Raw genomic sequence first — 26,999 nt, 5'->3', positions numbered from 1 at the left:
ACTACTGGGGTGTGCTCTTCTTCATTGCAGGTTTTTAAGCAGAGGCTGGGTGGCCACCGATCAGGGTTGCTGTAGTAGTCTATTCCCTGAATTGGCAGGGCGTGAACTGGATATCATTTGAGGTCTTTCAACTCTATGGTTCCATGGAGCATTCCCTGTGGGAAGTTTTGTAGACTGATCTTAATAGGCAATAGGCCAAACCAAGGAGGAACATCTTGCCCAATGCCCTGATACCCCCCAAAATCTGCAGCCAGCTCTCCTTAGGTCGAAGTAAATGAGCATAGGACTGTAGCCTTAAACAGATAAAATGCTGGTGCTAAGGCCTCTCTGCCTTAGAGGATTAATCGTGGATGCCAAAGGAGTCGTATCATTTGCCTGACTCATGTGGTATGAACATTATTTGCGCATCATGAGATCCAGACATAGGGAAGTATTCCTCTAGTAACAGATAAATCAATTTCGAGTGTGTAGAGGGGAAAGGATCCATGGAATAAGAGAGCCATAAGATAATTACCCACTCTATAAAGCTGGTTAAACATCATTCCCTCTTCCCAGGAAACCTAGGGAACTGTAGTTCTGTCAGGTGAGATGAAGGATCTCTGAAAAAGATTGCCACTTTGGCAAACTATAGTCCCACTCAGAGTAGACCCAATGAAACTAATGGCCCTTAGTCGTGTTACATTTCAATGGGTTTAATTTGAATAAAGCTCAGCTGAATACCACCCCAGGATTATTTGGAAGAAGCTGTTATGACAGCCAACTTCTAAAACTGATATGAGTTTGCAGAGGAGCCGTGGAAAGAGACTCAATGGGTTGGGTGGCTGAAGAAGATATGTGATAGAGATGGTGAAGTTTTCGTTTGTGTGAAAAGTGGGGGGAAATTGGGATAATGTCACTGTCTTTCAGCCCAGACTGCAGAGCTTGTAACTACCAGGTTCATTAGCAATTGCCTTTCTTGGAGGAGGATGGAAGAGCTGGTGTCCTGCGTGCCGCTGTCAAAATGTGAAAGAGATTAAAGGAGGGCACACCTGTTGTGTTTGGAAAGTACCATAGTGTCTGTAACACAAATGCATCAGGGCAGGCAGCTGGCAAATGCATCAGAAGCCCGAGCTCCCTCTCGATTATCAGGCTGCCAACTGCAAAGCTAAAACAGCTTAAGGAAAGGAGAGTAGCTGTGGGAGAAAATGAACCACACAGATCTCCATGTGTAGGAAGGGGGAAATAATTCTGCAGGTTTTTTGCAAATGCGTGTGCTTATGTGGGGGGGGGGGGGGATGTGGCAGGTTGCAGAGGACGGCCTTGTGAAATTTAGAATGTTCTGAACTTCGCGGGTCAGGCTCCGTGTTAACTAGCTTTGTTCAGTGGGGTTTCCTGTGATTAGGCAACGGCAGGCTGCAGTACCCTGAGTTCAGTTACAAAGACAAGCAAATGTTTCAAAATACAGTACCAGGCTGTATTCATGTGCACTGGGGTTGAATGCACTTCTCCTGTACAATACTCATTTAAAAAGTGAAAGTTACGAAGCACATGAAGTACCCAACCCGGGCTTTGGTGCTATCTACCTATATTCTGCCACAATATCATTTTTCAGTCTCGTAAAAATGTCAAGTCATTAGAGATTTGGCACGATCTGCTCTTGAACCTGACCTTTACAGTGTGTTTTACAACTAGATGGAAATTCAATTCTGAATTCTGTTCAGAAGCTCATTAAGGTATACAGGCTCTCATTCCTGATACATTTTAGCTTGCAGTTAATTTAAAAAAACTATTTTGAGTTTCTGTGATGCTTTTAAATGTTTATTGATTACTACATTTAGTTTTGTATCACGGATGGTAATTATTACTGCTATTAGACAATAAATGAATAACTGAACAAGATTGCACCTTTTGACTTACTGATTTTTTTACAGCAGCTGTAGTGTTAAGACTCCAAGCACCACCTCTCACTATAATTTGTATTGACTAATTTACTAACACCACATTCCTAACCACATTGACTCAAATTAAGTCCTATCAAATTCAGTGGGGCAGACTCCCAGGTAAGTGGGGTTAGGATTGAAGCCTAAATGATATTAAATGTGGTGATGTGCATGACAGAGATCTAATTGTATCTCAGTGTGTAGGTATGTATGTATAAACACACACTCACACAAATAATCTCAAACAGCAGGCTGGAAAACAATTCACAATGGTGTTTATTGCACTCATCTATATATAGCAAATGCAGTTTCATGGAGGCTTTGCTCTGAGAGCTGGTTGATCTGCTTTTCCATCACCATGTGATAGAAATACTTCTTTGCCCCACAAGGCAAGCCAAAGAAGAAATTTGCAGTGCGTGTGCTTCAGTTAATATCACCAAAAGCAGGTGTCACGGATTGTCGCTAATATGGCAAAGAACATTAAAGCAGTGCAAATCCTGGCTGCTGCTTAAATCCAATGTCTCAAGCTGGCAGATCAACAGCATAAATATAGATTAATCTGCACATTTCATCCCATTAAAAATTGTTGGGGTGTAGTCAAGGACTGGTGCAGAACGACGAATACCTGTATGCTACTTCGGGCAAAAAGTGTACATTTTCCTGTTATGCACAAATCAACAATGTGGATTTGTGTATGCATAGCAGAGAGGGGAAACCAAACATACCCACATCCCAGAGTCAAATTTTCATTAGACTAAAATTAGCGACTGGGTATGTTCAATGTTCAATGCATGAGTTTGACCAAACTGCAGGAGGCAGTGGAAGACAGGAGTGCCTGGCGTGCTCTGGTCCATGGGGTTACGAAGAGTCGGACACAACTAAACAACAAATGTTCAATGTCCATCTGCACTGAAGCATTATGGAACTTGTTTCCAGATTTACAGCATGTAGCATAAACAGGACCTGCATTGGGATGCCTCACATCTTAATGCTGTTACATATCTGCACCCAATCTGTGCTTGCAGTTCCCAAACCAGCAGGGGACTCTGTGCCTTCTATACGTGTATCTTGATTCCTGGTTCAGAGTGAATGTGGATACAGTATTTTGAATCTTGCTCTGTATTTTCAGGAGAGGGTGGCTATGAAATCATGTGGCAGAGCAGCAGCACAAGTGGCACCACCCCACCATGCAGAGAACCTGCAATGTTCAGCATAATGGCCATCAGCATAATCAGCCATTCATGCTTTGCGGAGGATCCCAGTTCACAATGCAGGCTATCTGAGAGGTGGACACGCTACTGCAATAGTGCACTGACTGAACATGGGCAGTAAATAAACATTAAGGTGTCAATGGAATGATGAACAAGTGAAATGAAATATCAGTAACTGGCTCAAATGAGTAACTGTCCAATGCGCCTGGTCTGTGTGACAAGAACCAGGCAACTGATTTTCTAGATACATTTCAATCAGTTTAGCCCTAGTTTTAGCACAGAAACTGCTCTGGTCACCTCTGTTGGAAGAGAGACAGGGGAAATGTGTCCTTGTTCGTTCTCCTTGACCTCTCAGCAGCTTTTGATACCATCGACCATGAAATCCTTCTCGAGTGGCTGTCCGAGTTAGGGGTGGGGTGGCACTGCTTTGCAGTGCTTCCAGTCCTACTTGAATGGTTGTTTCCAAAGAGTGCTTAGGGAGTGATCTTTGGTCCTGTGGAGACTTCAGTATGGGGTTCCTCAGGGTTTGATTGTATCCTCTACGGTGCTTAACATCTACATGTCAGATGTTGGAATGTCTGCTTATGCCTGGCCATGTGTCCTACACTCTGCCATTGTACCTGCTGAACCTTGCAACCTTTATTCTGAACGGATGCAAAGATTGCGTTACCGATTTCCTTAATAAAACTTTTAGGGTTTCCCATGCCAAGAGTCTGAGTTGTTTGTCTGTTGGTGGGAACCCGGACATTGATAGCCTTACCCTCCATGAATCAATCTAATCTTCTTTTAAAGCTATCCAAGGTGGCAGCTGTCCTTCCATTTTGTGGGAGCCAACTCTATAGTTTAATGTGTGAAGAAGTACTTTCTTTTGTCTTGCCTGAACCTTCCAATATTCATCTCAGCCACTGCTCATGGTGTCTCAAGCAGTGAATGATGGCACTGCAAACCAAACTTCCATCACTCAGAGCTCCTTATGAATCTCAGCTATTTGACCTCTCACACACTATTACAGTCCATTCCATTTATATTTATTTCACAAACACACAGTTAGTACAAATGACTGTTTATGCTGCACACAACAACAACGCTGCAGAGGCGTAGCCAGAGAAGCAGCAACTGGAGGCCGAGAAATTCTGCTCAGAAAGAGAAATCAAATGGTGCAGCAGTTGGACCATCTGTCCCTGGGAATGCACTGCTGGTACCCCCAGGTACCTGCCTGCTGTGAGGATGAATTGGGAGCAGTAGCAGACAGACCCACATGACCCAGGAGGTAGGCCTGTCTACATGGCAGTCATTTTGGTTTGGTCAGGGCTGTTTCCGGATAGAGGCACAACTGGTGCAGATCACCATCGAAGGTGTTTCTCCTTTTGTGTCAACCTGTTGAGTTTGCACAAGGGCCACATCCTTTTTAGTCTCTATTTCTTAGGGAGGAGATTGTACTTGACTAGGAAACTTTGGGCAAATTGCTGAATTCTCTCCCATTGTGCCATCCATTAATAAAGGCTCCAAGTCTTTTTTTTTTAATTGTTTGTTTTTTGAGTAGTTATTTACATAGATTGCTTGTTCATCCTGAATCCTTGAGTAGTTAGAATGGGGTGGTAGAGGTCACAGCACCAGATAATACCTCTAAGTGGGATAAGCATTTTTTTAGTGTCTCTCATTGTCTGTGAGTAGTTACCAAGGGTATGGGATTTAGGGCTGGCGAGAGAATGATTTCATCCATTAGCTTGGGCTGGGGCTTCCGTAAAAACTTGTCTCCTTTGCCAACATGGTGCTCTCCAGATTTTGTTGGACTATCATTCCCATCAGCCCCACCAGGTGGCCTCAGGTGCGGTGTAAGACACTGTCTCTCTGCTATTGTTGAAGTAAGAACATGAGTCCTGCTGGATGAGGCCAGTGGCTCGTCAAGTCCAGCATCCCGTTCTCACGGTCGGAATTCAAGCCTCTATCAGTAGTAACTGGCAACTCTCCAGGCACCCGGCTTGATCTCCTGTTGACCTCCCTGTTTGCATTCCCCAGCAAGATCCAGGCAAGGTCGCGATAGGCCATTCTTCTCAGCGTGGGAAGAACACCCCCCCCCCTTTGTTGCCCCCCTGGCAGGGGAAAGAGATAGACAGAAACGTATTTACATGCCTTTATTTCTGTCTTTGCAGTGTTACAAAAAACATGACTGCTCTCTTCAAGCTCCAGCAGTCGAGAGACAAACACTTCCTGTACTTCCTGTACAGGAAAAAAAGGAAGAGCTCATATTACACTCTGAGCTAATTCCGGTGCTTCGCACTGTGAATTGACTGTCCCTCTGTTTCCCACGGACAGTCCCAACATTTCCATCATGTTTTGTTTTCAAGCTAGCAGTTAGCAGCTGCATTGCATCCATATCGTAACACTCACAGTAGTCAATGAGATGCCTATAGGAAGACCATAAGCAGGACCTAAGAACAAGAGCACTCTCCCTCCCTACAATTCCCAGCAACTCTTATTCAAAGTCCATAATGCCTCCAACAGTGCAAGTAGAACAATGTCATGTTAGCTAGTAGCCATTATCCTCCATGAATTTGTTGAATCCTTTAAAAAAAAATGGCCCAAGTTAGTGCCCATCACTACTTCTTGTGGAAGCATATTCCATAGTCCATTTGACTATGCTCTGGTTGAAGAAATATGTTCCCTTGTCTGATTTAAATAAGTAAGTCCAGTCACTTTCTGTATGTGGAAATGGGAGAGAGGCAACCATTTTGTCCTTTATTCTTGTCTATGCCCAAATATTTGAAGAACTCCTAGATTTTCACCTCACTGATTCCACCACCCCACCCAATGAAGGCCTTTTATCCTCTGTTCCAAGGACAAAAGGGACTAAAAGGAAGCACATAAAAGTGTGTGTGTGTGTGTGTGTGTGTGTGTCCACAAAACTTCTTGTCTTCAATTTTTCTCATGATACACACTGCTTGTGCTTGAAATGCTATCTCCTTGGATTTCAGTAAAGCCAGCTATTCCCATAAATACTCTTTCATGCCAACAGCACTGTAAATTCTAGATGGATGTAGTGAAGATTATTTGCATGTCAGGATGGCAGGTGTTTAGCTCTTAATCTGTTTGGTGGAAAGGCATTCATGCAACAGAAATCGAGCAGTAGTTCTGCTTTCTTTAAAAGGTGCTTCTTTCTAAAATAAATGCAGCATGATGAGCCGGGGGGGGGGATGCGAAAGGTTAACAATTTAATAACTTCATCATGCCTTGGTCAGCGTGTTTGCAAAGAGCATCTGGCGTGATGGTGTGACTTGATTAAGGGGAAAGGGAGTACTTTTTTGTATCTGTTATTTCGCAAGTACTTCTGCCCCTGACACTAACAGGGCTTCAGTTACAAGGCAGCACATTGCACTGTGTAATACAGCATGCCAGAATATGATCCGTTCTCATCCTGGAGAGGAAATGCAGTCTCCCATTCTAAGGGGCAATGTAAGGCCTCTAAATCCTTTTAATCTCACTCAGGTTAAGGTCTTGAAACCTGTCCAGGTTTACAGTTCCATTCCTTGGAAGAGGGTTGCGCTTGCAGGGAAAGGCAAATCTGAAAAGGTTGCCAGGAGTGTTTGACATGTGCAAAATAGCTTATTATGAGCATAATTTCTCAAATGAAACAGGGGCTAAAGATTTGGATTTTTTTAAAAAAACAAAACGTTTTTAAGGTCATGAAAATAGGTCTCTAATGCACAGAAGTCCTGGTTTTGAGATGTTCAGAATGCTTTAACAGAAAAGACAATCTAGTATAAGTTGTTCAGGAATAAGGTCAGATCTACAAATGTAGCAGAATGGAAGTGAAATGTTTGTGCCACTTCAAAATGAAGTTACAATTTTTGTTCCTGCTTTTAAAGAAATGTAGCTCAACATTATAACATGAATATAAAAATAAATTAAGTTAATGATAGTAGTTATTCAAGTACACCACAAGAAACAACCCATCTCAAAAAAAACCAAATTCTTCCCATTTCCAATTCCAGTTCTTTAATGCATTTGTCCTGTTAACTATCCATCTAAATGACAGGTACTACTTAAGCCAAACTGCTAAGGATCACACTAAGGATAACGAGATTTTGCCCCTGTGTAATTATCTTAGCTGCAACACATTATTTTAGCTGCAACAGATTCCGCACTCTTCCTCCTCCTCCTTCTCATAATCAGTTTCCTAATTCTTTAAATTTCAGTGGATCCCACTCATTATTAAATATATACTGGTTATTATTTTCCTGACAAAAAAAAGTTAGCATGGAAAGAAAACAATTCCACTATGTAGGAAGTTTCCAACAAGCGTAAGATTCATGAACCAGGAAGGAAGACATTGGTATAGTGTTTTCAGCAGAGTTTGACCTGCAAGAAGGCCCAAAGTGGCTCTACATTTAGATGTTTTCGAAGCAGTTTTGTCCCACCTTTCAACCAGAAAAAAACATACAGTGGCTATAAAAATCATTAATAAAAGGAAACTCAGCCACCTGATCTTAGTTTTTATAACAGTCTAGAATAAAAAAAAAATTAAAGAGGCACCAGAAGTTGGTCTCTCAGTTGAACAGATGGAGTGGCCCTGCTTCCCTTCCCTTCCCCGCCCCTCTCTCTCTCTCCTGCAGACTGATGGAATAGGTGCTTATGTAAAGTAAATCACTTTGTTGTTGTTGTTTAGTCATTTAGTCGTGTCCGACTCTTCGTGACCCCATGGACCAAAGCATGCCAGGCACTTCTGTCTTCCACTGCCTCCCGCAGTTTGGTCAAACTCATGCTGGTAGCTTCGAGAACACTATCCAACCATCTCGTCCTCTGTCGTCCCCTTCTCCTTGTGCCCTCAATCTTTCCCAACATCAGGGTCTTTTCCAGGGAGTCTTCTCTTCTCATGAGGTGGCCAAAGTATTGGAGCCTCAGCTTCATGATCTGTCCTTCCAGTGAGTACTCAGGGCTGATTTCCTTAAGAATGGAGAGGTTTGGTCTTCTTGCAGTCCATGGGACTCTCAAGAGTCTCCTCCAGCACCATAATTCAAAAGCATCAATTCTTCGGCGATCAGACTTTTTTATGGTCCACCTTTCACTTCCATACATCACTACTGGGAAAACCATAGCTTTTACTATACGGACCTTTGTTGGCAAGGTGATGTCTCTACTTTTTAAGATGCTGTCTAGGTTTGGATAAACCAGACCATGTGGGAAGAGTGCTATTGCACTGAGGTCCTGCTTGTGGGTTTCTTGTAGGCATTCTGGTTGGCCACTGTAAAAATAGGATGCTGGACTAGATGGTCCTGTGGTCTGATGCAGCAGGGCTCGTCTTATGTATTAATTCTTTTTTTCTTTCTTGCATCCGTATCTAATACTTATGAAAAATGTTCTATATTAAACTTTCCTAGTAGCACCCATGTTGCAGACTAAAGTAAGCGATTACATATATTTTTGAAGGCGTGTCTTTATCTTCTGAAACACCAAGAAACTAATACAATATAATATTTCAACACTAGAGGGCCGTTTTGTACAAGCTAATGGAATTCTTGGTGCTATCCAGTCAGCCCATGGTGACTTGCAAGCCTCAAAAAGCAAGCTACAATCTGAACCCCTGGCATGTAGTGGAAACTTCATTAAATGTGTTGTATTTTCATACTGGGTACAGAGATGACAGGTTGTAACTGGGGATTTTTTTTTGCAGGCAACTCTTAAAACAAGACGTCCTTCCAAACCAGTTTTTGCCCTTCATAATCAATTTCCTCCCTGGAAATTATCTTTCTCCCACTGGACCTTCCTGGACACTTGAAATAGCTCTCCATGACCAGATGCTAAAGTGTGAAATTGTGATGCTTTTCCTTTCTACTGCCCAGGGACTTAAATCCCTCCCACCTGATCTTAGACACAGATGTCCTGAGAAGTGATTCATGATCCAAATTGATTCCCAAATTTGGCTATCCTGTATGGCAGGTTGTTACATTTTGAACACTGTATGACTGGCTCAGTGCCTTACTCTGATTGAATGTCCAGCCTGTAATATAACCTGAGCATTCCATTTTCCTAGAAATGCTGTCTTCAATCTAACTATAATTTTAAAACTGTCTTATTTTGTAGTCACAGAATGCTTCTGGACAACAATTACTTCAAAATTATCAGTTATTAATAGACTATAGTGGGTAAATTAGTAATAAAAAAACACACCCTCTTATCTGGATATTCTCCCATTGTTGAGTATCATCAAAATTCTTCTCCTAAAAAAGATGGAATGTGGCACGTGTCACTCTCTTTCCCTCCTTTCTTACGGATCTATTTTCATTCTACTTCAATATTAATCATCTTTAGTGTTAGTAATCTTTCTATCTACTAAAGACACATAACTCCATCTTACATTGTTTCACAAGTTTTACCTTATGCAGTATTGCCAATGTTAAATAGAAGTCTACCCCAACCAGCTACCTGATGTTATGAGGAAATGTTACCGACCAAAACTGAGCTGTCATAGATAAAAAGAAACATTCACTGTGGAACACATCACTCCTTCCTTTTTCGAGTTTTCTACTCGGAGTTGAGAGTGGATTTCATGGTCTTTATTCAGCTCATAGTGGTGAGGAGGAGGAATGAAAGTTCCCCCAAAATACCTGCTTTATATACATTGTTTACACAATGGGCTGCACGTGATTGGCTAATTCCAGGATTCTCCTGTAGGCCAATCAGGTTATGGATTCACTTACACCCGGAGCTGGACCAATCATACTGCTGCATTGTTCTAGGACCAATCAGACTGCTGCATTCTGAATCCTATTGTTCTAGGACCAATCAGACTGTGGCATTTTGGATCCTATTCAACTCAAGTACATAACACTACTGCTGTTCCTTTTCCCACTGATGGAAAGGAAATGTCTTCAAAGGATCCTTCTCACAACAAACAAATCCCTATTGCATAACAATAAAGACACCCAGGTTACCTAAAGGTCTACCTTTGCCAATATTAATTTACTTTAGCCCGAAGATAGGCTTTGGGCAGTCTTTGGCCTGTCTCCAGTGGAAAGAGAGGATGCCACTGTGGGTTTGACTCCCCTTTCCAACCATTTACAGACATATCCGAAGTACTTGGGCACCATGGAAAGGGTCTTCTGGGTGGTGGTGCCATGATCATGGCGCTTTCTCCCTGAATAGATCTGACAGGCTCCCTTACTTCCTGCTTTCAGGAAGTCTATAAACACATTTTTTATCCAGCCAGGCACTTGATGTATGCCCCATCACCTGCTGTTTTAAAAGTTATATGCTGTTTTAGTGCTGCTCAAGTGTTTATTCTTTTGAAGTTTTAGAATTCTGAATATTTAGCATTTCTTTTTCAAAGAAAGTGAATAGAAATAAATCATATGGTTATGGAACTGTTCCCTTAATTTTCATATTAGCCAACATTGTTTTAAAGCAGAACATTGTAAAGAAAAAACATGGTAAAGAAAATTGCCGCTGGTCCAGAAGAAGATACACATTTGGAACATGGTTTTTCCAACCACAGGTTACCCAAATGAAGAATTTTTCCAAACTACAGTTCCTATGCAAATGTCACTTAATTCTACCTCATCCACAATTTCACATCTTTCGTTTGTATTTTCCTTGCTCTCAGTAACAGCTTTCCACCTTAAATATTTGAAAGTAGATAGATGGGCAAGAACATTTTATTAGTGGGGGTTGGGATTCTTGCTGTGACTGATGGCTGAACACATTTATTTCTGCTATGTACAAATGTGATAGTTTAAAATAGTACTTTATTCAATCGGATGATATGACACACAGTCTATGTATAGTTAATAGTTTTGACCTAGCAAGCTACGCTGATCTTACAAAAATGCTCCACAGTTTCATTACTCTCACCAAAGTGGCTATGAAAATCCAAACCAGTTTAACATTTTCCCAGTGCTTCTCTTCAACTTCCCTTTCCAGACGGTTAAAGACATATCTGAAGATTCAGTAGGAAATTATTTTCTTCTTGTGAGGTACAAAAAGTTGCTTGTTATCCAAGGAACAGCTTTACAAGAGTCAGAGAGAAGGTAAATGATTTGTTACCCAAGATTATCAATTGTCTTCTGTGCTGAAATGTGATTAGATCTGATTATAACAGGTGGCCATAATCCAGCATAAAGTTAGACATGCTTAAGTCCCCTTACTGTAATGGGAATTAAGTGCAATTAATTGTGACTGGCATGCCTTGACTAAAACTCTTTCCTCCTATACTCAGTTAAAAGATTGAGGGTTCAACTGATAGATTCTGTGTAATTTAAAATTACCTAAATTCTTTTATTTAACTAGATGTGTTCTAAGATATCCAGAAGATGTCTGCTTCAAGTATTTTGGAGGAAAACAATAATTTTGATATGGGGCTACACTAAAGAAAAACTATTTGAAATACCTTGAGCATGAAATACTTTAAACATTTTTGCATGAAATTTCAACCAGGTGCTAGACAAACTAACTTCTCTAATATGAACTAAAAATCGGAAGTTTTAAAAAGTTTACTATTAAAAATGCAAGTAATTTGTTGTCTTCAATGCTGTATGAAAACTTAGTTCAATGTGGGCCTCTTGCCCATGCAAACAAGTGTCTGGAATTTTTATTTATATATTTAAAATTAGCACTTCAAACAGCACTATATGCTTTCCACCCTTCTTCTTGTCACAGAGCATTCTCTCCGTCCAAATACTACGTAATAAATAAGGCTAATATTCCTCTAACTATATAATGACAATATACTGAACGGGACCCCCCGCCCCTTTCATAACTAGAAGTACAAGAATTTCCATATGCTTTCTCTTCATTTTGGGATGTCTGGGGAAGCTGAGCTGCAGATGCTGCTAATACTGCTACTTCAGTTACCAATGGCATTCAGACTGACAGCTCTTCGTGCCAAACCAACAACTGTACTTCATAGCTCTGGAATAAGACACTGGCAGCAGCAGCTACCCCCCCCATCTCCGCAGAGACAACAGCAGCCACCCGCCTTACTACCGCTGCGGGACTATCGGGCGTCTCTCCAGGGTCTTCCGCTAAACTGCAGGGAGTGAAGTTGGGAACCAACCACTGGAGACACGTGTCTGTGTGTGTCCCAGCTTCGGGTCTTGGTCGAAATCTCTTTGTTCCCTTCAATCAACTTGCAGTGATCGGAATGGAACTGCTTACAAAATCGCCTGCTGAGCAGATCATCACTCAAAAAGGGAGTGCTGGAGAAAGCAACAGCCGGATGATGAAGCACCATTCTCAAGAGCCATCAACATCCTCATCTGAGGAATCAAAATATGTGGAGATTTATGATTTCCCTGGAGGGAGGGGAGAGAGTCCCCAAGCTCTAAAACTGACTTTGGCAGGGAATGGAAGTAAGGTGGCCGTTATCAAACCTAAAAATGGACCTTATGGGATCAGTGAGGTTAACAGATTGGCTAACAATATGCTGGCAGACAAATCTGCAAATGAAGCACCCCAGGATTATAAATCTAAAATGGAAGGCACTCCTTCCCCTGTGGGGATGAAGGCTGATGAGGTGGGGGGAAGCATCACTGGCACCAGCTCAGAAGGGTCTGAGAACACTTTGTCCCCTAGTATCTCCAACATTCAGCTTTACACAAATGGCTGCCCAGAATCATCCTCATCCTCTTGTCCTTCGCCAGTACAAGAGACAGGCAGCTTTCCAAAAATGGATGACATGGGAACGGAGGGGAAAACCTCCTCTTCTTCATTTGGATATGAAAGTGATGAGGACGATGATGCAGACTGCAAAGAAATCTGTCTGAGTAACCAGAGAGGAGGGTGCAGGCGTGCTTCACAACTGATGCACTCGCAGCAAAGCTACACCAGTGAGAACAACTGTAACAATAATGATGAAGCACATTATATTACAACCCATGAAATCCAGCTTAGCGAAGTGGACCATGACATGGACTTTGATTATGGGTTAGCCTCTCGGTGGGATTTCGAGGACAACAATGTGATTTATTCCTTTGTGGATTACGCTTCTTTTGGGAGTGACGAGACTCTTGCGGATACCCAGACGGAAGAGGACAATAGCTGTTATCTCAGCACGACCACCAGTGATGCCAATAATCAGACAGACAGTATCGATAATACCAGCAGTACAGAGATAGTCAGCATTAATTCTGAAAATGATACCCCTAGCACAGACAAATGCGCCAGCTCGGAAGAAAGTCAGTCCAAGAACCTCAGCAACATGAGTGAGAATTCTGCAGGCCAGATACTCCTATCAATCAAACCAACTTCCAGGGCTATAAATGAGCCTAGCAACCAGCACGAAAAGCAAAACATTATTTATGCTGCCAAGCATGAAGGCGACATGAGCCTCTGTGTCTCCACAGCTCATGAACGAAATTCAAGTTTGAAACAAGATGTGTTTCATGACTATGCAAAAAAATTTATTGCAGTTCCTGCACGTTTGCAAACAAGGTGTGGAGCCATAAGAGCAAGAGAATTGGGAGGATATTCAAGCGGTGCCTCCAGCGTGGTAAGTGAGTTGGATGATGCAGATAAAGAAGTAAGAAGCCTGACGGCAAGGGCATTCCGCAGCTTAGCTTATCCCTACTTTGATACCTTGAACCTGAGCTCCAGTGAATCCTCCACATCTCTTTCGGATCACACACTAGGAATCAACCGGTGGTCAACTTACTTGGATTTAAAGTGCGGCAGCCTTGGGCAGAAAGCAGAGCAAAATCTTTTCAAAAGCAGCACCGCATCTGCAGGATGGAACAGAAGCACTGGGACAAAGACATCCAGTGACCAGTTCTACATTCACTCCAATAAGTCACAGACAAAAGCATTAGAGTTTGTCGTCAGCAAGCTTGATGGGGAAATAACGCATGTTGAGACACCACCTTGCTTTGAAAAACGGATCCAGTCAGGCTCCCGGGTTGTTACTTTGTTGGAGACTCTCAATTTTAGCAGCAATATAAAAGCGGGTGTCCCCAGACCTGCTAAACCTTCTGAAAATGCTGCTGCTGGATCAAGTTGCACAGATGAAGTTACAGAAACACTGCCAAAGGAGCTGGGCAATGAAACTTGCAAACAAACTGGGCTGGCTGCAGAAACCATGGAAGGGACACAGAATAAATCAAAGTTTGCATCTAGTCTCCTCAAAAATGTTATCTCAAAGAAAATGCAACTGGAGCACGAGTTCAAAATGGAAAGGGGCGAAATCTCGGACACCACATATTCTGGTATGTCCAATTCCTTATCTTCTAAAGAGGTAGATGGTGCTTTCAAAGAAAAGTTAAAGGATGGGGGTTTGCAGAGACAGAATTCTAGATATTCAGAAGGCAGTTCTGAATACACTATTGTAACAGCAGATGATTTGGGGGAGTTTTTTGACAGCAAGTCCCCTACCTCCAAGCCATCTACTCCCCGGGATGGAAATGTTAGCCTGGATCGATCCCTTTCTGAAACATTCTTAGACGAGGCATGTAAAATAAAAGAGAGTGCTTCTGAAACTCTCAAGGCAACTTTTCTCCGCAGTCAGAATAGTGCATTTAGAACATGGAAAGAAAAAGAAGCAGAGAAAAAGGAGGAGAAAGCTCCTGTGGGAAAACTGAAAATTTCATCCAAAGGTGACAGGAAGGCTGATTTGGGAGAATTCTCAGCCAGCAAATCAACTAAAATGTCTCGTCTCTTTGTTCCAAATATTCAACAAACAACCAAAGAAAAGCAATCCAGCACACAAGTGACAAAATATTCTACAGCAACCAACACAGCAGCTCAGACTGCCATCGCTACCACAATGATAAAGCCCAAACCTCCCGAGATCAAGATCAGCTTGGGTAGCATGCAGCAGAATAAAGATCACCCTTTCAATATTGCTAAGCTCCTCACACCCAAGCTATCTGGAAGTGTCCCAAACTTTTTCAAGGCAGCTGAAGATACCAGAAGCCAGCATCAAAAACAATTCAAAGGGGAAGGTATGGACAAAGTGCCTCAATTTCTGGTACGCGATGTAAGAGAAAACAAACACAAGGTGCAAGGGCCTATCCATCAGGTTACAGATGTCAGGAAACTAATTAAGAGTAGCTACAGCCATGAGTCGGGGGATAACAACAGTGACAGAGGCAGTGTCAACTCTGACCAGGGAACATCTGAGCAGAAACCCAAGCAGCTGGTGACAGCAGGCATTTCCAGGCCTCTATCTCCCATGGTGATAACCTGTCAGGCAGTAAGCAACAGCAAGGAAGACAAGAAGGCCAGCAAGGCTTCAGAGACAGGGGCAAGTAGCGGGGGCAAGATGCTGCCATCCAGCCAAGATGGGACAATCCTGGTGCACAGGACCTCAGGGAGGCTGCCCGTAGCTACAATCGCCCCTAACAAAAGCGACCCTCGCCAGCCTGCTGTGCTGAAGATAGTCTCCAAAACATCTGTGCCCTGGAGGCAGCAACCACAGCCGCAGCCGCCGCCACCAATTCAACCTACGCCAGTGGAGAAAAGCAGCAAGGTAGGCCCACTGGTGGTGGCTAGCGAAGAAGAAATTCCACGAGAAGAGGTGGCCAAGGCACCCCTCACAGCGAACCACCAAGCGCTGGAGAAACTTACAGCGGCCGTCCGGAGCATGGAGGAGCTCTACAGCTTCCACAAGAACGAGTGGAAGCGCAAAAGCGACCCGCTGCCCATCACCGACAGCCACGTCCTGTCCCTCATCACTAGTGAGGAAAGGGCCACGGGGGGAGCCACGGGAGCCAGGGAAGAGTCCACGGCCGGCGTCAAGGCAGAGGACCAGGATGCCAGTCAGAGTGCGGCCTTGGCGACTTCCCCCAGCAGCATCACCAGCAGGCCTGCGCCCGAGCGCCAACCCCGCAGCCGGACTGCCAACCCAACCAAGAACGCAGAGAAGGTGTCAGCCAAGATGGCAACCTTCGAAAGCTTGGCACAGGCTCGGGAGCGGGCACGCGGGCCGGGCTTCCGCGGGGAGGCCGCAGGGGGCACGGAGAGAGGCAGGGCCCCGGTGGCACCCCGCAGCACCTTCACCTTCAATGCCCAGGCCCAGAAGCCCAAGCAGCAGCAGCCTCAGGAGCCATCTCCTGACCCGCCACCAAGAGGCCTGAAAGGCCAGGCCGGGCCTCGCTCCATCAAGCTCTTTGGGGACAGGCAGGGGAGCCTCGTGGAGCCCGACAGGGTGCCCAAGGTGGCGGCGGCGGCTCCCGACTGCGGGAACTACCTGGCCATCCCTCTCAAGGCATCGTCGTCGACGGAGCAGCCGGGGGCTGCCACATCAGGAGACCGAGGCGGCCGCCCGGGCCTAGTCTCCGCGGCGGCGGCAGCGGCGGCCTTGTGCAGCCACCAGCCCTACAGCACCGGCAAGACCCACGGGCAGGAGGCGGCCAAGCAACAGCAGCGCGGAGAGGCAGCCGCCCCGCAGCCTCAGGCCACCCATCCTCCGCCGCCTCCGCAGCAGCCGCAGCCGCCTCAGTTCGAAGTGTCCCCCGCGCAGCTCTTCCCTCAGGCCTTGTCCTTGGCCGCGGCGGCCGCCGCTTTCTCGGGCGCTGCCCAGCCCGCGCCTCTGCTGTGCTTCTCTCCGCCCGCGGCCGCCGAGCCCGCCGCTTTCCCGGCGCCTCAGACGCAGCGCAAAGTGCTGCTGGACCTCAGCACCGGGCAGTGCTACGTGGTGGACGCGCCGCTGCAGCAGCCGCCGCCTCCGCCTCAGAAGAGGCGCCTCTTCGACCCCGAGACCGGGCAGTACGTGGAGGTGCCCCTGCCGGCCCAGGCGCCACCTCCGGCCGTGGCCCCCATGACCCTCCCGGTGTCCTCCCTGGCGCTGGGCGCGGCGGGAGCCTATGGCGCCCCGGCCGCGGCCTACATGATCTACCCGGGCTTCTTGCCGGCCGTCTTGCCCGCCAGCGCCCTGCAAGGCCAGCTCGCCCAGCAGCCGGGCGGAGAGCTCGGCCCCGCCAGCCCCGGGGCGGACAGCCCTTACTACATGCCCACGGGCAAAACTGCTCAGCAGCAGCAGCCACAGCAGCCGCCACAGCAGCAGCAAGGGGTTCCCGGCGAGGGGAAGGCGCCGCTCATCAGCATCACTTCGCAGCCTCTGGGGCCCAGGATCATCGCGCCTCCTTCCTTCGACGGCACCACCATGCGCTTCGTCGTGGAGCACCGGTGATGGAGAGCCCGGCCAGGGATGCTGCTGCTCGCTGCTGCTGCTGCCACGGGTGAGTTGGGCTCTTGGACAGCAAGCCAGGGCCGCTTGTTTATGTGATCCCAGGCCTCCTCACAGGCAACTTAGGAAAGGGCCTCCTCCACACACACACACACACACACCCATGCACGCCCACTAGTCCTAGGATAGCTCCCTGCCCTCCATAATACAGGATTGTCCTGTGTTTCAGGGCAAAAGGGTACATCCTGTATGGGTACAATTTTGACCTGGGTGTCAGGTCTTCTCTCTCTCTATCTCTGCCAAGTTGCATGGTGTGTGAATGGTAATATATTTCAGCTCTGGGTAGCCAAGCACAGAGAGATTTTATGAATCCATGTGTGTGCGCACCTACAGATTCCAGATGAGCCATCCTGTTAGGTTGCAATGAATTGTAATGGGTTGCTTTGAAGTCACATCAGCATCAGATTTTTAAAAAAGCAGCACTCTTCCAATCACAACCTTGTCCTGTATTTTGCCAGAACAAAGGTGGCAACCCTACTTCCTACAAATGTGTGCGTTGTGAGGTGGGAGCCCTGTGGGGTAAGCCACTGTGCACATTGAGTGCTTTTACTTTTACCTTTGATTCAGGGTAGCTGGTCATCACGCTAACAACTTGAGCAGCCCTTTCTCGATCCCCATGAATGAGCTGGTACTGATGATGATTAGTTATTAAATTTGTCACAAGTTGCTCCCTCGTATATTCACACCAGGAAGCAGTTGCCAAAGGGGAATAATATGTGTGCACTCACATTATGGTGTACTTGAGGTTTATACATGTTTGCTGTGCAGAAAGCGATGTCCTTAAAGGTAGTCATTGTTGCACGTGTGTAGTAGCCCTGTGATTAATTGGAGGGGAGGAGGTTAAAGTTTTCTGTAATGGATTAATCAAACTCTGTGTCTGAGCACTTTCAGGTTTATTGGTTAATGCACCCACTTGCATCTTCTCCAAGATAGGTTTTTGGGGTTTTTTGGCAAGAGAGAGGGTTAGCAGAAGAATAATGTTTTGGAAGACGAGAGGCATCAGATTCTTAGTGGTCCCTGTTTGATTATAAGGCAGGGTAAATTCAGAGGAACAGCTGAGCTGAAGAAAGTGAGGAGTGTCTTGTGTGTATTGACTGTTAGCGTGAACGCTCTGACATATCACAGAAGTGGCGAGATTGTAGATCACCACCTGGCTCACACTACACACTTCAAAGAAATGCCAAGAGCCACTGAGCTGCAGTTTCATCACTCATCTGTGACATATGAGACTGTTCATACTAACAGTAGAGTTGCCAACTTTTTTCTGGTAGGGCTTTAACAGCTGCTCGACAAGCAGAGATTCTGCAGGTGTTTTTGTTCATTATGTATAGATAAAGGTACAGAAGTCTTGCCAGGAAAAGAAAGTTGGCAATCATAACATTCAGCAAATTACCTCAGAGAGGTCTTGCCGGTTCAGAACATTTTAATGTTAGCCATGCTCAGAGTAGGCCCATTGAAATTAGATAGAGTGCATGACTTACTTAGGCCTGTTACTGTAATTTCAATGGATCTACCCTGAGAAGCATTTATCTCAGGGTACCCATGGGTACCATGGCTTTCACTCTAGCACTCCTAGAAAAAAATATATGGAGTAAAATGCACAGATACCTTCTAACTGACTTCTGTGAAATGAGTGGGTGTACTGTGGCCACCATCAGTGTGCATGTGCACGTTTAAAATCAATATTGTATAATCTCCACAATTGGGACCAGCAGCACATAGCTGATTTCTCATGGTAAGTATAAGGTTGCTGGAGGTAGCTATCTAACTTTGTGCTATGCAATGATCCCCATGTGTTATGCTATGTCCCCCATAACAGCTATTTTGTGACTGGCACCCCCCAGTTGCATACAACCCATAGGTTTTTTTTAAAAAAAAGGCCTAGGGCATATAGCAGCTTAGGTTTCAGCAGGGAAACAGTGAAATGAAAAGAGTTCATCACCATGTCAAGATCTTGATCTGGACTGGGCTCACTTGTGGTGGCTTTTTGCAAAAAATGAGACCTGGCTAGACCCACAGTATTCAAAAATGGTTATTAAAGCAATGTTTAGTTTGGCCCTCATTGCACCCAGTGGGTGAGAGCAGGGTAAGCCTGGAGTCTGCTGTATGTCTTGGCCAAGGTTCAAAATCAGCAAAAGATTCTCCTGCATCATATTGAACTTCATTTTCTAGGATGCTTTTCCCCCACTTGAAGAGTCTCATCTTCTTTCTTAAAGAGGTGTATCTGTGTACGGAGGAATAAGCTTGAGTTGAGTGTAATAAATCTTTCATCTTAATGGGGGAGTGGATACTCTATATTTGTGGTTACACAAATAGCCTTGTCGGTCTCTAGAACTTCAAGCAAGCTAAGTGTGCACTTAGATGAGATGGCAGGAGGACACCTCCCACTCTTTCTTTTTAAAAAGGTTAAAAACAGCTATAGGGTAACCAGGCTGGGCTTACAGCACACCCCTCCAACGCCTTCCTTTCATTTTTAAATCATCCCCCCTGCCTTGAAGCAGCTACTTGCCCAGCATGAGTGGGGAGGAGGAGCTCTGAGTGAAAGGGCTACCCATCCCCTACTGCTGTGGCTCTAATCCAATATAGGCAGCTGGTATTCTTTTTTTAATGCAAGAGGTCCACTATCTCATCTAGAGTAACCTTTACTTTGTGGATTCAGTGCAAGGCGTAATCACGAAAGCAACCTGCCCAAGCAGGTTGTGAGTCTTGGATTCCCAGCAAGTGGTATTCAAAGACATATTGACTCTGATCTTAAATGTAGAACGTAGCCAACATGGCTAGTAGCCATTGCTAGCCTTATCCTCCATGAATCTGTTTAATTCTGTTTTAAAGCTATCCAAGTTGGTAGCCATCACTAGCTCTTGTGGGGGTGAATGCTACAATTTCACTATGCCCTGCGTGAAGAAGTACTTTATTTGATCTGTCCTGAATCTTCTAACATTGAGCTTCATTGGATGCCCACAAGTTCTAGTGTTATGAGAGGGGGATATTTTTCTTTCTTTCTCCACAAAATGCATAATTTTATATGCTTTTATCCAATCACATACACTAAGATTCAAACTTCAGAGGTACATTCTGCTTGGGCTTTGTCTAAAGAGGTTTTTGGTATAAAAATAGAAACTAGTGGCCCTCAGCATAATGAAAATCATTTTGGGAGTGTCTTCAAAGGTAGAAATTTCCTGCACCTTTTTGACTACCAACTTTGGTTGCAAGCCTTGTTTTTGTGAATGAGGAATTTAACACAGATTTAAGATGCAGAAGCAGAGAGTGATGTAAGCGTGTCAGGGTTGGACTGGGAAACCTTCAAGGTTCCTTCCAACTTTATGATTCTGAGATCAGATTTTGGACTGGAGAATTTATGAATTGTATCTAATATTATGAGTTGTATCTAATATAAACCATGCTCAGAGTACTCCCACTGTATTTAAAGCCACTGTATTTAATGGAGATGGCTAGTCTAGGGTGCGTATGACTGAGTTGAATATAGCCCTATCAAAAATGGTAAAGCAGCATGTCCAATGATGTGTGTTTGTGTGTGTGTGTGTGTGTGTGTGTGTGTGAGAGAGAGAGAGAGAGAGAGAGAGAGAGAGAGAGAGATTAATAATTTGACCTTTATTCTAAGATGCTTTCTAACAAACTTTGTTTTGTAAATCAAGGATTTATTTTTTTCTTTGTACTTTATCTTACAGGCACAAACAACGAGAATTTCTTTCCCTTAATCTGAAAACGACTTGGTAATGCTAAGCTCTCATTTAAGCTGCTTTTTCTCTTTGTCATGTATTTCTCATGCATTTTTTGTACAACACAAGTGTTGATGATGTTCATGTTTGTATAACACCCCCTCCCTCTGTTTTTCAACTGTGCATAAATTTAATTATGCAAGGGTGGGTGAGTTGTGGCATTTTTTGTAAACTGTCTATATATAATGCAAGGTAATTGTTATGCCTGCTAACACATGTGGCTAACTACATGTTACATGCAAATGCATGTAAAGAAACAATACGAGCCATTTGCTTTTTAATGAAAAGCAGCTTTGAATAGAAAAACAACAGAAGGGAGAAAGAAGGCAAGTGCTTAACCTTTTCCCTGACATAACTGCAAAAACTGGACACGGGAGGGGTTAGATGCCCCTCCCTCATCTGTGTTTCTTTTTAAAAAAAATTGATTGGAAGGAATTTGATACACACATTTGTGTGTAACGTGTAGTTTTCCTTAAGCTTTAACTTGAACTATTTTTCAGGGATCCACTCCATTGAGAAAAAGACATGTAAAGATGATGTAAAGTCATTTCAAATTTAGCTCCATTTCTTCAAAGGTATTAAAAGTTTGCAAGTAACAGCCAACACATGTTGCTTCCCCTGAAAGAATACACAAGTTGTATTCTTGAAATAATCTTCAGTAGGAGCTGAGTTAGGACGTGGTTTACATTATAGGTATGCACTTTGATGAGCTTGGTTCAATGCACCTCAGTTCCAGTTTAGCTAAAGCAAGTCGTGTCTATGCCCCAGTGAAAACATACAGGGCCCAACCAGAGGCACCAGCTTGTGAGGCACATTGGGGGACCATTGTTCCTTCAGGAGGTCATGCATGCAACGACCGCATCAGGATGCTATGTGCAATGTGCAGCTCCTCCTCCTGTTGTTGTTGTCACAACAGAAGGAGGAGAAGGAACTGGCCACGGAAGCCGCTCTGCTGCCATGTTCCTGGCTCCTCTGACCTCACCTAACATTGGGGGGATGCCCTCCCAAACAAATATGGGGGGTCAAAAGGGTTCAGCCCCCAGGAGTTGGCGCTCCTGGGCCCAGATTCATTTAACAGGTCCTGCTAGCAGAAGCCCACAATAGGACTTGAGCTAGCACAGCAAAGCTTTCCCCCCCCCCCCCGAATTTGCTAAGGGCGGACAGGAGGACCCAAAGAATAGCACACAGGGAAGGAAAGGGGAGATCATTCCATCAGGCAAGCAGAAATGCTTGAATTGACAAAGCGATCTCCTTGGATTCCTCCTTTTAGTTGCAAGACGAAGACTGCAAGCATAAAACCACTCACCCAAGTGTAAGACCCATTGAAATCAATTGGATTTACTTCAGACTATATATGGATGGGATTGCATTGATTTTAGCAGTATGTGAAGCCCAATCCTATGCATGTTTACTTTGAAGCAAATCACATCAAGTTATTGGGGATTATTTCCAAATACAGGTGAATAGGATCACACTTTTAGTTATGCTTTAGATGGATTGGGCCTTAATCACTAATTATGTTTTTTTCCAGACTCAGTTGTAAAAATAACTGGAAATTTGCTTTGATTGCTTTATAATTCGAAATTTGCTGCTTTGTACTATTTTGACCACATTAAATAAAAAAGATCAGAAAACTAGAAAAGGAATGTACTTAAATCTGGGGATACGAATTTTCTTTAGCAGGCTGGCTGCCTTTAAGAGTTTTGCAACAGACAGAAATTCAACTGGTGAAGTTTACCCCATCACTTAATCTTCATGTAGAAAAAAGTGGTACAGTATTCTCGTTGATATTCTAGTCTTGTATATAGCTATGCAAAAGGTGTTCACCTTTAATTTTAAAGGCGAAGATCATTTTTATTTTCCCTTCTATCCAAGTGTTTAAGCTAAACATGTTTTTTGTGTTTGTGTTTTTGCAAATGTATGGATTTTGGAGAGACTCTTTAGAAAGTATTTTATGAATGTTAACGTAACCTGCTATTTCTTGTCAGTGTCCTACGCCAGTTACATGTATGTTTGGCATCAAGCTAAAGCTCAAAGATTTACCTCAAAGCTTTCTCAAGGGAGGAGAATGAACACTTTAGTGAGCTTTTGAAATAGAGAAATGTTGCAGGAAGTTTACTTGATGCAGGCACCGCAATCTTAGCTACACTTAGGACCCACCCAGGAGAACTTGAGACTTTCCCAGGCCTGCCATGATTACTGGGCATATGTGCCATCTATAGCTGAGAGAGGCAGAATATGCTCTGTCAGATATGCTAACCCTGTACCCATCCCCCAAACATACAGATATACCTTCCGTTCATTGTTTGTTGCATTGAAATCAATAATTTTTGGACTAGATCAATTAGCTAGGGATGAGGTGCTGCGTTTCTCTTGTGGGGAGGTTTGTCATTTGTCTATTGTGATTTTAGTTGCATTGCCACTGGAGTGAATTGGGATCTTCCTCCTCAGGTGAAAAATCTGAGGAAAACAAAACACAGGAGTTTCTTTAAGATGCTCTAAGGGCTGTTCTGCACATCATTTCGCTATCATGGTATATTGCCTGAAGTGAATTTGCAGAAATTACAGTGGTACCTCTGGTTACGAACTTAATTCGTTCCGAAGGTCCGTTCTTAACCTCAAACCGTTCTTAACCTGAGGTACCATTTTAGCTAATGGGGCCTCCTGCTGCCACTGCGCCACCAGCGCACGATTTCTGTTCTCATCCTGAGGTAAAGTTGTTAACCCAAGGTACTACTTCCGAGTTAGCGGAGTCTGTAACCCGAAGTGTTTGTAACCCAAGGTAGCACTGTATAAGGAATTTCAAGGGAAGCCCAGAGTAGTTTCAATACAGTGGTACCTCAGATTACATACACTTCAGGTTACATACGCTTCAGGTTACAGACTCCACTAACCCAGAAATAGTGATTCAGGTTAAGAACTTTGCTTCAGGATGAGAACAGAAATCGTGCTCCAGTGGTGCGGCGGCAGCAGGAGGCCCCATTAGCTAAAGTGGTGCTTCAGGTTAAGAACAGTTTCAGGTTAAGAACGGACCTCCGGAACGAATTAAGTACTTAACCCGAGGTACCACTGTACAGGAATTGTAACATTTATCAGGGGAGATTTCACACATCCTAAGATTTTAGTGAAGGCCATGTGTGTTCACACATTACCGGTCAGTCTAAGTTGAATTCATTTGTTGCACTTGTAGTGAAAATATACTAGAAGTGAAACTTGAAACACGCAAAGCCTACGTCAGAAAAAGATACTCAGTAGAGATACTAAAGGCTGTACGTACAATTCCATTTCACGTTTTTGCTGTGCAGTACTTTACGATACAGAGCTTAAAGGAGAAGCAGATATCTTATTGAATAGATCATTAGGAAAAGGGGGTTGCTGTATCAGTCTTAATAAATGGCCAGGGCATGTCAAAACTAAGGGCATGTCCCATAACTGTGCCATACTAGGCTGGTAAAACCAGCAGCCAAGTCCCCCCAAAGACCAGACATGCTTACGGGTGCTTTGTTTAACTGATGGGAGCATTTGCTGCAGCTCCCAGCCCAAATAAGTAAGCTATAGTACTCTAAGGATGGGTTCTATTTTTTCACATTGTTGGAGGGTTTTTTCCCTTATTGAACTAGTTAGTTTGATGAACTCAAAGGTACATATTTATTGGGCCACGTTCCATCACAATGGGTTTAAGTGAGCATCACAGTGGCCTTGATTGTCGACTTGCTTTGAACACTAAATGTAAAACTTTTTGATAGTATAGGGGTAGACAATTCGATCTGTTGCAGTGTAAAAGTGTTTTCATGCAAGCCATTTACCCAAGACACCCCCTGACTTTATTCGTATTTCCTTCAACCACAACTAAGGAAGCTGAATGATTACAAGTGCCAGTGCCAATTTAAGTGTAGGACAGGAGAGTCCTTCACTTACCTGCTCCAGAAAGTATTCACCTCTATGGTATTAATGGTGAATGGAAAACCAGTTCGCACATGGCACCAAATGAAGGCTAAAAGGGCAATCCACCTTCCTTCAGTCTATTTAATCTATTTCAAAATGGGATGCCTGCACAGTCAGAGCTGCATTATCACCATTCACATGTGCTTACAAATAGCATGAGAGGGGCTCAAAGATAATTTCTATGGCATGTGTGAAAAAGCTCTGAAATCTTACATCCTTATTAAATACTCTGCAAGCATATCTCTAATTAGGGGTGATTTAATATGTGCATTTCCCATATTTTCCTGTATGAAATGAAATTATACCAACTCTGAAAAATGAATGGGTCAGAACCCCATTTTTTTGTATGGTATAAATAATTTTATTTTTCTAGCTTGGGGTTTGTTTTTTCAGTTTAATGCTTCTTAACAAAAAATGAATTCATTCATTCTTTGCTTTCTTTCTTTAAAAAAAAATCTAATTCTCAAAGTATTCTCTGCTATTTTTCAAAGCCTGCATGTGATGCACAAAAGACTTGTATGATGTTTTCAGACTGCCGGACAGTATGGATACCAGAGTAGCTCAGTCATATTCTCATGCACATAATATTAGAACCCGTGTAATCAGTGACATATTTCCTCTATCTCGGTGCTCATGGAAATGTTTCTCTGTACCGTTTACAAGATACATGTTTGCACACACAAACACACACCACAACCCTGCGCAGAGTTAGGCACACTTAATTCTGTCTTGTATTGTGGCCAGAAGCTCTCAGGGGTTACAATTTTGCCCAGTGTACTTGAAAATAAGAGTGGAACTGCATGTGATCAGAAACACAGGGCTACTTACTGCCAAAAACACAGCAGCCCTGTGTCAGATCCCACTCCCCCTCCTCAGTAGCACATGATTCAAATTACCTCATGTCTTGACATCATTACACTGAGCATTTTTGACCAATCCTTCATTTTTAGCTGGCAGTGTTGGGGAAACAGTATAATGACCCAAAACCACCAGGGAAGTGTTTCTGATAATGTGTAGTTCTGCTGTTATAAAAAGACCAGGCACCCTTTATTTAAATGTTTGTACAGATTTTTAGTGCCTGTTTAAAAAAAAACTTTTCTCAGGGCAAATCTCCTCACTTGGCGCATTTCAGTCATAATATCAGGTTATGCTTAATTTTTACTGTTATATACTAACTACACTTTTGTGATTGTAGAGAGAACTTGATTCTGTAAGATTGCTGTGAGATTTCCTGACAATATTCTGGACCCAAGCCAGGAAAGCAATTAAATATGTGGCAGGAATGGTCTTGGTGAAAGCACAGGTGTAAATACTTTACTGCATCAGGGTCAGAGGTTTCATGGGTTACTTTGCAGGTTTATTCCCCCAGATTTTTACATGTAGACAGGCAGGTTTGTGGCGTTGGCCCTCTCTAAAAATACTGGTCCAAGAAGCTGGAAAAATCCAATATATGTGGTGCTCTGCATATGCCTTATGTTATTAGGGAGGGGTCGTAGTTCAGTAGTAGAGCACATGCTTGGTTCGTATCATATTTCAGATTCAGCGCAGTTAATGGATCTCATGTAGCAGAGCTGCAAAGACTGTCTCCCTAAAACTCTGGAGAGCCAAGGACAGTCAGCATAGCAGCACTGCACTAAATTGATTACTGGTCTGCTATAAGCCAGCTTTAAAAGTTGAACTGTATGTAGTCTGGGAAGGGCTTCAAGGATCAGATCCCCCTCCCTTTCACAAGTCTGTATACCTGCCCACCGGAGCCCTACTCCAACTTTTCTTCCCCTATCCTTAATGCCTTGTATTATCCATGTATTTATTTATTTCGTCTGATATCCAATTAAGTCATACTCAGAGTAGACCCATTGAAATAAATGGATATGTTTCTTAAGTTCATTGATCTTTATAGATCTACCCTGAGTATGGCTAACATATCATCCTACATCTTTTCAAATTAATACGAATTAAGACAGAAAACCGAACCTGGTTGGTCGTACTTCTTATTAGTTACTATTATGAG

The 26,999-nt window shown here is 43.7% G+C and overlaps 1 protein-coding gene across 1 annotated transcript; it reads left to right on the top strand.

Annotated features, from left to right (window-relative positions):
• Window positions 1-11,086: 11,086 nt before the first annotated feature.
• Window positions 11,087-17,246, top strand: LOC309378041 (uncharacterized protein C4orf54 homolog; the record flags this gene model as incomplete). Its single annotated transcript, XM_081925829.1, has 1 exon — window positions 11,087-17,246. The coding sequence occupies exon 1, from the start codon at window positions 12,267-12,269 to the stop codon at window positions 17,244-17,246; it is 4,980 nt and encodes a 1,659-aa protein (XP_081781955.1). The 5' UTR covers window positions 11,087-12,266.
• Between the last annotated feature and the right edge of the window lie 9,753 nt (window positions 17,247-26,999).

This window comes from Podarcis melisellensis (genome assembly GCF_964234715.1).
Source record: "Podarcis melisellensis genome assembly, chromosome: 9".
Classification (NCBI taxonomy): Eukaryota; Metazoa; Chordata; class Lepidosauria; order Squamata; family Lacertidae; genus Podarcis; species Podarcis melisellensis.
The sequence above is the reverse complement of the archived record's forward strand: the minus strand, read 5'-3'. Positions and strand labels throughout refer to the sequence as shown.